The sequence below is a fragment of the Xyrauchen texanus genome, chromosome 14 (genome assembly GCF_025860055.1).
Source record: "Xyrauchen texanus isolate HMW12.3.18 chromosome 14, RBS_HiC_50CHRs, whole genome shotgun sequence".
In the NCBI taxonomy this organism is placed as follows: Eukaryota; Metazoa; Chordata; class Actinopteri; order Cypriniformes; family Catostomidae; genus Xyrauchen; species Xyrauchen texanus.
The window spans coordinates 6,642,310-6,655,555 of record NC_068289.1 but is presented as its reverse complement, the minus strand read 5'-3'; the positions used below and the strand labels follow the sequence as shown (position 1 = coordinate 6,655,555).

The 13,246-nt window shown below is 37.7% G+C and overlaps 1 protein-coding gene across 1 annotated transcript in view; it reads left to right on the top strand.

Annotated features, from left to right (window-relative positions):
• LOC127655231 (immunoglobulin superfamily member 3-like) overlaps nucleotides 1–13,246 on the top strand; it is a 189,667-nt gene that overhangs the window by 35,321 nt on the left and 141,100 nt on the right. Inside the window, exon 2 of the mRNA XM_052142910.1 lies at nucleotides 8,413–8,793. Coding sequence (XP_051998870.1) covers nucleotides 8,413–8,793 — 381 coding nt within the window. The remainder of the gene's footprint in view (nucleotides 1–8,412; nucleotides 8,794–13,246) is intronic.

Genomic DNA, 13,246 nt, shown 5'->3' with positions numbered 1-13,246 from the left:
TCATGTAAACTAGATTTCAAAATGATTTAGTGTATGTGGGAGGGTGGGGCCGGGTCGTGATTATACACACCTGGTCCCTTATCAAGCTAATTAAACATCCGAGAGGGATAAAGGCCGACTGCGGAGGATTGTGCGGGAGAGAGAGATAGTTTACGGACATGTCCGTCATGTGTGTTTGTGTCTACCGCACAATCCTCCACAGTTGGCCTTTATCCCTCTCGGAGGCTTAATTAGCCTGATAAGGGACCGGGTGTGTATAATCACGACCCGGCCCGTCCTGCCACAGTGTATAATAGTTCAATTACCCGCTCTTGATAAACATTTGATTGTTTCTATCCGTCATCCTAGGGCTGGAAAATAATTCAATATCAATATGTATCGCAATATAATTTCTTTCAATAACAGTGATTTGATTTTTAAACACATTTCCGATATGTCGATAGTCTACATTACAGCATTTGTCACTGACTAATGTTCAGGGCGCAGCCGTCAGTTCATTGTATTCAAGCCGAGCAGAAATAGCAGAAAACAATTGGCTATGTGCGTGACATGGCCAGTTTTGAAAGGGTCACAAATAATAGAGCCAAAATTGTACGTCTATAGGATGTGTGTTATACACAGAAGACTTATTTCACCACACTGTCATATTATAATTATACAATTATCTTGCGTCCTAATATTGTAGGTTTCGTCAGGGACAGTGGGGTCTCTTAGATATTCAACTGCAGCCATCCCACAGATCTGCCACGTAACATCATATTGAGCAAAACGTAAAACAACGATAGATCTACAATATTAGGCTAATATCAGTTCACAAACAAGCTACCAAATAAGCTAGGAAACGTTATAATCGCTAATGTTGTGGACTCATGAAAGAAATACATCGTTATCATAATTGTATTACTTTAATATAACTTTATTATGACTCTGCATCGTCTGTATTTAAGAGAAAATAATCACTTCATCCAATGCTTAAAGTAAATAAAATAGCCTTGCCACTGCCAGCCTACTTGCTGGAGTTCCACAATTAACGAAGCAATTCGAACTTCACCGACCTTGTGTGTGTAGGTGAGGTAAAGGGGGAAAGCAGGGAGTGGACCAAACCACCATGGTGTAAGGGAGGTGGGACTCAAAATGTTTCTGAACTTCGCATTTTTTGGCCCGTTTGTATTGGTTTACTACTTAGGAATTTTAAGTATATACCATATATTTTTTACAATACACAACAGGGTTTTTAATGCCCCAGCAAGTTTTTGTTGTTGCTCGCACTTTTTTTTCTGTTTTCTGTTGCAAGCCTGTGCACTTTAATATTCTTTATTCTAGCTGAAGAACCTTTGTTTCAATCTATAAAGATAATCAGCCCATGTTGTAGTTTCAAGTTAAAGATATTGATATTGACAAAGGTGTTTATTTGACGACTCTTGTGACTGATTTGGAATAGTGTTGTTGTTGGTTTTGTTTTGGAGGTTTCTTGGGCCAGCAAGGATACTGTTTTCAGTTTGTGATACTCCATTGCAACCTGGTATGACTACGATCCTAATGCTTTATCTGGAATCGTACAGTCGGCAGTACATATCTATTTTGTTATGGAAATACAGTTATTTTCAAAATACTTCTGGTATACCCCATATTTCTTCATCCTTCTTCGTTGTCCTGCACAAATTCTATCTTGTTTTGTTAATTCATTATTTCTTTATTAATTTATAGTCTTCATCTGGCTAGTTGTTCTTCATTCACTGTATAACTATTGTGTTTGTTCTTCCACTCTGTAGGCAATATTCCTCATGTCTGTATTGTATTTTAGTGAGCAATTTATTTGTCTAACCCTTCCTCCCAGAGGAGGAAAGGCAGAAGCCAGCGTGGCCATGTTTTGTCAATAAATTATTTATGATCCATATTATACAGTCAGGTTGATAGGTCCTTCGGTATCTATTCCAACTTTCTTCATCATTTTCTTTTTTTTTTTTCTTCTTATTCCAGTCATCAAAATAACAGCGTTCATCTTCTCCTCTGTTACTATTGGTAATTAGATATACTTCCTGATAATAGTTTAAACTAAGCTTTCCTAGGGTATACCTTTTCAAAATGGAATACCCTAAATTCAAGCCCTAACGTCCATTTGCCATTAAAAACTCCCCGCTTTTGATGGGCCATATTCGTAGACAATGATTCTAGAAAGTGACTGGACTCTTCTTGTAAGCTGGATACAGTGTATTCATACCGTACATGGCTGGAATGCCGTGATCTGGGCTTGCGCCGGGCAATCCTTATTGGTGATGCTGTCTATTTACTGGCGGCAGTAGACTGTCGGTCACGAATGCGATTTCTCCGTATGACGGCTCACTGACCTCGTACGGAAGGTTACCTCTTTAAACCGTCAAATGCCTTTAGCACTGAATGATTCTTTACAGTGATCGATATCGCTTGGAATTGATCACTATCTGCCGGAACGCTCGATTCCATTGATATCATGTCCATGACCTTCGAATACCATGATACGATCATGGTATGACTCCATCTAAATCAATTGCTAAACTTGCGAGTTGCTTCCATGAGTAGGTAAAATACTTCTTCTGCTATTTATTATACAATGCAAAATACGTGTCGGCATTTTAATCGCAATCTGACATTTTTTTACGTATCCTTTTCCCTTGTTTAGATTAAACTCTTTCATAAACACAAAACTTCGCTATTCATTATTGTATTTAGCAGTATACAATCGCATACGCTCTCTTGCCATAAGCAGCGATTTCCAAGCCAGCGGAATAATACTGTAATTCTTTTTAAAAAAATTTCCTTTCATCCTGTCTTGAAAAACAGGTGACGAATAACTTTATGTAGAATATAATAAAACAAGCGGTGCCTCAGACTGACTCCTTTCAACCTTCTTATATTCTTATTTGTTCCAACTTTGTTCCATCATTATATTGTTTCAATCTTAAGTGGTGTTTGAATACAATGACGTTTAAAAAATCTCTCATAGTATCCTTGGATGGCATCGTAGAATATCTATCTCACCACTGATATGTTTAATTGATGTTTAACAATAACTTCACTTCTCAGTTTCGTAACAGGCCTTCCACTATTTTCATACAGAGGCCACTCAATTGTCTTCGTATAATCCTATGATGAAATACATTCATTTTCCACTAATTCATGGGTCCTCCACCCTCAACAATGCTCACCAATTTGTATTCATGCCCTGTTCACACCATCAGTGATGCAAAGTGAATATGTTGTTAAAGAATGTAAAATAAAAGTGCAACTCTTGGTAAGCTCACTTTCAAACTTCCGTAGTGCAACTTCTGATAGCAATTATTCATTGATTATTGACAACATTATTTTCATTTTGAGTATGATATCCCCCCCGCAGCAATATCATGATCCGCATCTTTACTATAACACCATCCTTCCATTACAATTCTTAACTATACTCAGAGGACCGTGTGTTTTAGCTTCAAAGACTTGTCATAGGTTGCCGTTTGTATATACCAAAAAATCAAAGTGAGCTAAAGCTGACTTCATTACAGGGCGACATAAAAGCCTTCTGTAAACGTTTGCGTATGTCGTAGTGACGTATTTCAGTGTATTTTTCCTAAAGGCCTTTACACAGTAACCTTATCTTTAAACGATCACCAATGGCATACCACATGCATATTTGATGATCCATATTTATCCCCAGTTAAAGTCAAACAGAATAGAATGGTAAACAATGACTTTATGGTATTCCTTCAACCATTTCTATAGTGGTCTTCATATCTCTTCATCCTAATTATTCATTTCTTAAACATACATCTCAAATTTTAAGGTTATGAGCATGACAATAAATTCAACATGACAGTTGTTGGACATAGAAAAAGCCATTACTGACTTTTCTGACTATTTCAGAATTCACTAGGATAAGTTATTGAACATGTAGACTTCCCCGATCTAAAGGGCAATTTAAAATGTGATACTTCATATCTGAAAAAACTAATACCGTCTTAATGACCATTGTCTATTCTACCTCGGTATGATACTCCTTTTATTGTACCGGAGACTATTTGAAGTGGCCACTATAAAGTGTGGGAAAGACAGGAATTTGGATCAGAAGGAATTCCTCCGGAAAAAAGCCTATTCACTAGATGACTCAATCAACTTTCAACTTTTCCTTTCTGGCAGGAAAATCAGTTGGACTATCCAGTTACATCAATTTGTCTTTTGATGTATCTGTTGACGTTTGAAGGTTTGTGCACCCATCAATGATGGAATCATAAAAATGGACATTCAAGGATGAACACAAATTGATTTGAAGGAATACATGACGTTAAATGAATGATGGATTCCATTCAAGAATACCATGTGATTGATGATTCGAGTTAACATTTTCTCAACAAGAACGGTGAAAGAGGAAGAAGGAAAGGAGGAAAGAGAGAAAGAAAGAAAAAAGACTGTGGCTAAAAGCATGTAATCATTTCTTTAAGTATGTTGTAGGTTTGTTGCAGTTGGGATCTTAACTTAACATTTTAACTTCACTGACGGTTAGGGTTGGGGTTCAAGTTTGCGTTAGGAATGGATAAGGTTAGTAAAATAGGCATTTGTGTTGACTGTATCATTTAAAACTAAAAACAATTTCTATCAACTCGCTTTAGGCGCCCGTATGTGGACATTTCACCAGAAAAATGGGACCTCACTGCTGAGCGTTTGTTGAACTATACTTCTCTGCCAACCTGACTACCCATGCAAACCTTCTATTGCAGTATATTGTTCTCATTTCAGTCAGTGGTAAAATGTATACTCTTATAAAGCTAGTTAGTAAATGTCCTGGAGGAAGAGATAGAGACCAGTGAGGGGATGACAAACATCTGATCACCTTGGAAAGTGAAGATTCCCATGTGCATTCTTGTGCCATAGTGAAATGCACAATAAATGTAACCCACCTGTCGTATTACTGTTCTATAGAGCTGTTTGTCTGCAAACCACTAGGATGCTGTTCTGTCATTGGTTGGTTGCACAGGTTTTGGTGCGTCTGTGTGTGGGCGACTCGTATGAGGAAAGCACAGGCGTGTGTGGGAGTGAGGGTGAAGCAAGAAAGATGGAAAAAGATAGAGAAAGCGATAAGGCCACTTTCAGTCCGCTACGGGATGGCACACACACAGTCCCGGATATGCAGATGTGTGTGCATATTTAAACGTTATTGAGACACTTGCGTCTTTTGTGAGCCATAAGGAGCGTTCACCCACACGCACTCAATTATTGTCAAAGGCCCATACCAGATGGGACACAGTAGCAGATGGGCTGTGTCTCCTTCATATTACAGATTGGACAATGACATCCGAGGAATGGGTTTCTCACTGTTCGCTCCACTCCAACTGTTCACACTTGTCTTATTTTATAATGCAGTTTTGTCAAACTCGGATGGGCTAGGACGCAGTAAGAATATTTTTTTTTACTCTTTACAGCACACCGATATTCTCACAGAGGAACTGTCACTGTCACGGTCTCAGAGATGCAGGTGGTGTAAAACTCTTGAAAGCAGTGAAAACCATTTACACTACCAGTCAAAAGTTTGGTTGCACTTGGACTGAATTGGTTTGTCTTGATGTTAAATACATTTGATCTAAAGGCTTATGCTTAAATGCATGAAATTATTGTGTAGATATATAAAAATTGTGCCTAATGTAGTATGTATGAATTTCCTTACAAAACGAACGTTTTAATTGAACTTCAACTGGATAGTGAAAGCATTCTTGTTACTTCAGTACCGTTTAAAAAGCAAACCAAGTAGTTGCCTCATGAACTTTGTTTGAAAGAATGCCAAAAACGTGCAGATCTGTAAACTAGGGAAAGGGTGGCTACTTTGAAGAAGCTTAAATATAAAAGTTTTGAGAGTTAAAGAGTTTTTTGACTGGTGACTACATAATTCTGTACGCAGTGACTACATCAACACAGAAAGTTTTTGGCTGATGATTTAATTCAAAGCGACTTACAGTGCATTCAGAAGATACATTTGATCAGTTTGTGTCATCCCAGGGAATCAAACCCATGATCTTGGGACGTGTTGCTAGTGCCATGCTCTGCCAGTTTGGATGTTGTAGTTACTGTTACAATTTTCAAACTCTGTTTTCTCTAATTCTGAGCATATCTGAGCCAAACCTGTGTGTTACAGGACAGATTATAGTATATTATTTTGCCTAAATGCTTTATTACAGTGATTTTGTCACTGCATAATGCACATATTGTGTTGCTCAATAGTTTTGATAACTCTATTCTAAAATGTGTTAAATGGAAATAAAAAAAAATGAGTAGGTGTTTCCAAACTTTCCTTGCAGCGTAGAGAGAATCTGGCATTCCGTTATCTGTTTTAATTTTAGCTTGGATCAGATTACTTTAATAAAGTCAAATCTCAAATTGGAACATGCTTAGCTCAAATGTGTATGTTGAAAATTGTTAACTCTGTGCTTTCATATCATTTACATCTAAACACATTTGGGCTGTCCAAGCAGAAATCTCTTGCTTAGCCGGTTTCTGTTGGTTTTGATCTCAACTGTGTGTTTACATTTGCTCATTATGAGCTACTTGCACTTTGACCTTAATCTGTGTGTGTTGATTGTAGCAGAAACACAGTGTTTGTTTTGTTTTTTCATCTTGAAGAGGCTGTGAAAGAGCGTTATTCTACCGAGTGAATGGATTTAATTTGCAATAGGTCTCTTGGCTGAAGGACACTTTGAAGTGTGAAATTACTGCCTCTTCAAGACAAAGTATACACATGTAAATATAAGCACACAAAATCTTTTAGTTAATAGAGATAGTTGGTTAACCTTTTTCATCAAACATGAATGAATTGAGTCTCTTATGAACCCCTTATGAGTTAACACTAAATTAGCATGGTTCCCACACTGTTTTGCAGTGTAGTTTTCCAGTCATGGAAAATTAGAAAAATACCGAAATGTCCTGAATTTGTCCTGGATTTAAAAAAATATATATAATAGAACTGTTTGAATGTATTGCTAATAAGGTTTTTGTTACCTCGGGACTCGGGATAGGTGTCAAATACACAAATTTGTATCGGTCACTGCCGGCAGCTGCACATTGTGAAACGACATCAACAGCCAACTGTCATGAATGAATCCCTGTCACATATCTTCTCTGCTCATCTGCTTTCATCACTGCTCTGCTCCATCAAAATAGTTTAGTATTGATATAGCACGAACTATGATTTTTCGTTCCCACATTGCTGTTAGGTTAACCCCAAAAACCTTTGAGTTATAAACCTCAGACAATGATGACGGTCTACCCACTGATTTAAAAAAAGCTAAACCAAATTCACGCAGAGTTGGGACTGTGGTTCTTAACCTCAGGATGTGAATTCATTTTCAATAATTAAACATTCGGAGTCCGCTTATACTGCACTTACACAGACAGAATCTCGGAATGTAGTCATAAAAATGGCATTTGCTGTAAAAGGCATAATGTCATGGAATATTATATATTTGATGAAAATGAATGTTTGAATGCACAATTAAATTAAAACTGCTATATGTCCTAGTGTGATAGTTAAACTGCAAAAGTCTGTGATTTAATTGAATAAATATATAGTCTGCAAGTGATGCGCGCTTCAAAATGTTTGAAGTCGGCTGCTCATACCATAAAAACACCTTATCATCATGCTTGTGCTCGTGTGTGTGTGTGTGTGTGTGTGTGTGTGTGTGTGTGTATGTGAGATAACAGAGCAGAGCACTCTGAATGTGCACCATGCATACAGACCATGTATGTATTTAATTAAATCATAGCTTTACGGGATTAATAATCACACTGGGCAATGTAGCAAACTGCTTATCTGGAGGTGAGAAACTACTGTCAAAAACAGAGAAATTCCAAAATAAAAGCTCGATATAAATGGACACATCTATATATTTGCTTAAATATTACAGTTGTTGAGCACATAAAATGTCCTGGAAAATTGTGCCCTGAAAAGAATGGGATCAGGAACCCTGATTAGATTTCCTCCCTACTGACCGTTAGACCACTTTTATGGGCTCTAGAATTGAATTGAATAGTCACTGTATTCTTCTCACAGTATAAAATGTATATTGTTAAAATCATAATTATTTCATATGCTTTTTATTTGGCCATTACATTTTCCAATGACCATGTTGCGAATCATGAGTAAGAGACAGAAGTTTTAATATGCAAACTGTCCACTTAAATTTTTTTGGTGTATTACTGTGTATTTTATGTATTCAAATAAGTGAAATGATTAAAAATGATTCTTGTGTTCTTATAGAGAAAGTTTAGAAAAGGAGTCGATTTTTTTTAAATGAAACATTTTTAATCTACTTGGCAACAATGTCTGTTTGGTTTGAATTGATGGTTCTTTTAAAGATGTAAATGAGAGCCCTACTGACCACTTTTGTCTCTCTTGTTGTGCAGTGAGCTCTTGCTTGGCCCAGCGGCAGGTTACAGTGCAGCCCGGGCCCCTGATTCGTACGGAAGGCTCTCATATCACCATCTGGTGTAATGTGACTGGCTACAAGGAAGGCGTAGAGCAGGACTTCGAGTGGTCCATGTACTTTTACACAGCTCCTGATCGAGAGATCCGTATCATGAGCACGTCCCAGGACAATTACGCCTACGCCTTGTTTGCCCAGCGTGTCAACAGCAAAGAGATCTACATCGAGAGGCTGAGTGGAGACTCGGCCTTGCTGCACATAACCAAGCTGCAGGCCACTGACCAGGGCACATTCGAGTGCTACACCCCCAACACTGACAGCCGCTACCTGGGCTCCTACAGCGCCAAAACCAACCTCACTGGTAAGTCCCCTCCAGTCAATTACGATCACTTACAACTGTCATTGTATATTTATATACTGTAGTTGCAATGTAGTCACTTTGTTCCAAAACCTAGTGAGATGCTAACAAGACGGCACTGATCTATAATATAGAACTGGATTGCTGATGATGTCATAACATTGAAGCCACTGTGCAACCATATTTGTATGCCCAAACAAACCAGTGTGCCTATTGTCTTCATAGGAGAACATCTAATTTCAAAGAGTAAACATTAGTCATTTTACCACCACTTGTATATCTGAAATCTGCTTGTAAAGCCTTACAGTGCAAACTTGTGTAATTGTTCAGGCAATTTTCATGCTTCTTGAAAGCCTGAGCCAGTATATCTATATCATAAAGTAGCTGTTACTAACTACAGTGATGAAGTTGTTAGAAGTTCACTGAAAGTGAGGTAAGATACAGACATTTTCAGACATATGCATTGCAAATATCGAACTGTTCATTCTGAGTTACATTTGCGTAAATTGTTTAGTTTTAAAGTGACTTTTTCTCACAGTTACTTGAGTGTGCATTCTTGCTTGCTCTAAAAAGGTAGATAAGACATGCTAAGATGGATAAAATTAAACTGATAAACTAGGTTTAAATGGTTTTTAATTGACAAGCACAAACCGAATGTATAAATGTTTTTATGACTATGGAGAACATGTGAATACAAAAACAGGTATTTTAGGCGATTTAGAAATAGGACTTTTTAAAGGTTCGAAAAAGAGGCTGTCGGTGGAAAAGGACATGTTGTCACCTTATAACTAGCAGGTATTGTGGCTTTTTCTGCTTTCATTACAATTTGTTGACATTACAGTTTTGCAACATCTCTTGGTGAATGTTGTGCTGCACTGATAAGTTGCACACCGGGGCAGGTGGATGCTCTGACATCGCAATCCGTGGATTTATCTTCTCCCTTGCAGAGAATATTATCCATAACGAGCAAATTAAAGGTAATTCATGATTGTCACTAGGAGATAAAACGTGACCGTTGTATACGGAGGTAAGAGACAGTGAAATGGCAGCAGTATCAGCTATCAGTCATGGAGGCTCTTTGGGAGTTGGGGAATACCAATATGGCCTCTCAAACACTTCCTTCTGCTGGGAATATTTATTTATATATATATATATATATATATATATATATATATATATATATATATATATCGGCGATTTCAAGGCATTTTAGTTGCCCTCCCAATGTAAAGGCTTTTACAAAAGGTAGACAACTTAATTATGCTTCCTCCAAAGACACCTCGTAGTCAGATTCTAAGGGAGTATCCTTTATTGAGAAGGCAATCCAGAATGATTTGCGACACAAAAAAACCTGCCGATTTAAAAATTTGAATTATAAATATACTTGTATTTAATTTAATACTGAAAAGTATCAATAAAACGTTGTTCAGTGTAATTATTTTACCCAATATTTGTGTGTGGCTTGATTTTTATGCTTATTAGTGTATCACCTCAGTAGCTTAGCAACATGCTAACACCAAACTCTATTAAATTGAGTGTCCCAAATGACTCACCTGCGAGGTTCAATGGTGGTTATGATGCTGCCTTGAGGGAAATTAACTCAGAGTGTGTTTTTGCATCTGTTTGCACTGTTTTTCTACATTCGTCTTTGAGTGTTCCTTTGCTTAACACAGTTTTTTTTTCTTCCTCTCATGGTGAAGTAACATGAATAGGAATAGTTCACCCAAAAGTTAAAGTTTTCTAATCATTTACTCACCATCATGCCATCCCAGATGTGTATGACTTTCTACTGCAGAACACAAACAAATATTTTTAAAATAATTTCTCAGCTCTTTTGTTCCATACATTGCATGTGAATGGGTACCAAACTTTGAAGCTCCAAAAGCACATAAAGGAAGCATAAACGTAATCCATTAGACCTCAGTGGTAAATTCATTATCTTCAGGAGCGATATGATAGGTGTGGGTGAGAAACAGATCAATATTTATGTCTTATTTACTATCAGTCTCCACTTTAAAATTGTAATTTTTTTCCTGGTGAATCGCATTCATTGTGCATATCACTACATACTGTGCATGGAGGAGAATAAAATAGAAAGACTTGAGTATTGATCTGTTTCTCACCCACACGTATCATATCACTTCTGAAGATATGGATTTAACCACTGAAGTCATAACTGTCATGTGTGTGAACGCAACCGTATTAAGCACTCAAAACAGGTCTGACAACCGTATTCTGCTGCTGGTTGAACGTGGCTCTCCAAGACTCCAGTGGTGAAATCCATGTCTTCAGAAGTTATAAGTGTGGGTCAGAAACAGATCAATATTTAAGTCCTTTTTACTAGAAGTCTCCACTTTCACTTCCACTTTAATAGTAATAGAATTACTAGTAAAAAAAAGGTCTTAAATATTTATCTGTTTCTCACCCAAACCTATCATATCACTTCAGAAGACATGGATTAAACCACTAGAGTCTTATGGATTATTTTTATGCTGCCTTTGTGGTTTTTTTGGAGCTTCCAAATTTTGGTCACCATTCACAGGACCAACAGAGCTGAAATATTCTTTGTTTGTGCTCAGCAGAAGAAAGTCATACACATCTGGGATGGCATGAGGTTGAGTAAATGATGAGAGAATTTACACTTTTGGGTGAACTATCCCTTTAAACTTTAAAAAATGTGGCTTGAGACACCTGCTTTGTATTCTATTTTTTGCCCTGAATCTAGCTTATGTTTAAGAACACGTTCAGTCCGAATGCCCCCATTTAAGACAGCTGCCTATGTAGAGTATGCAGTGAGGCAGCTCATTGGGATTTTTGGAACACAGCTAGTATGTTTTCAACTGTACTGCGTTTCACATCCATAGATTTTAGTGATTTAAATTTTTGGGTCTTTGAACCTGATTTTTAGAGTTTTTCTGCTTGTTTCATTACCAGGGCAATTTGGTAAGATTCATTTTGATTTCGATACTTCATAAATTTTGTCTTGGATGTGCTTGAAAATCAAGTTTTGGGTGAGAGTTAAAATTCAGCTCTTTTTGGAGAGCCTTGACAGCCTGAAGTGTCTCCAGCTCGTCATTGTTCATGTTAATGGATCTGCGCTAATTGGTGGACTTTTAATGCCTGAGTGGATTTATGCTGCACAGATCAGTCACTGTTGTAGTGGAGTAATGGAAAAAGTACCTGACAGAATGCCAGTCCATCTGTGTGCCAGCCCACCCTCTTATTAATTAGGGCGCAGGCCTGTATTGCCACCGTGATATCAGCATCCATATTCCTTTTAATTAGAATTGTAATTAAACTGTATCCTTCCAGCTCTTTCTGACACATCCATTTCCTAGCATTTTCAGGTCTATTCTCCACACGGGTCCATGAGTGATAATAATTTGACATAACTCTTTGTTAACAGAACGGCTGTCGATCGTGACTAACTGTGTGGGCTGAGTTGTTAGGCGTGTTGCATACGCTCACATGTACTGCTTGTCTTGAGTGGTGTGCACTTGATTCTAAGTGTGCCTGCACAAATGGACATGTGGACCAGCGGGAATGGTTTTAATATGGGATCAGTGAGTCATGCATCGTGTTTAGTGTGGGCTGGGGAGCATCATACTGAGAGCCACCTGTTTAAGTAGAGGCACGTTGTTCAACACCACATTCCAAGATCTCTGGACTTCTTAAAACCCCTTTTAATCTAGCATTTTACTCCTGTCATTAAAAATATCTTTAATTTGTCATTGTCACCTACTTCCACCTGCTTTAATGACTAAACGAAGGAAATAAATCATTGTCGGTGTAGTCCATATGAGTCATACACAATATGCCAAGTCCTCTGAATTCAGATGATAGCTTTTTGCAAGGACTGAAATGTAAAATGATTTTCACTGAAAGTCTTGCCTTGAAAAGTTTGCTTGACAGCTGTGGTCGATATTCACTTTCGTTGTATGGAAAAGAGCAGCATGGACATTCTGCTATTGATAAATAAATAATTTTGTGTTCCTTGATAGTCATATGGGTTTTGAAAGGGTGAGTAAATGATGACAGAATTTTTATTTTTGGTGAACTATTGCTTTAAACCTATGGTGGATTGTTCTTGAAGCATCTAAGACATTATCCTCTATGGCATCTACAGTTAAATTTTCAGACTCATCCCTATAGCACAACAGTAGTGAAATTACATTTATATTGTTCTGTCACATTTATTCCCAATGTAGACATTTAACTATTACTGCAGGGTTTCATATTTTTAATTAATGCAGGGTTGATCTTCGTTTAATCCCTTCTCTTGGAACGTGTGTGTGTGTGTGTGTGTGTGTGTGTGTGTGTGTGTGTGTGTGTGTGTGTGTGTGTGTGTGTGTGTGTGTGTGTGTGTGTGTGTGTGTGTGTGTGTGTGCGTGCGTGCATGCATGCGCGCGCGTGTGTGTGTGTGCCCGCCCTTGTCAGGCAGAAGTGACCTTTGCAT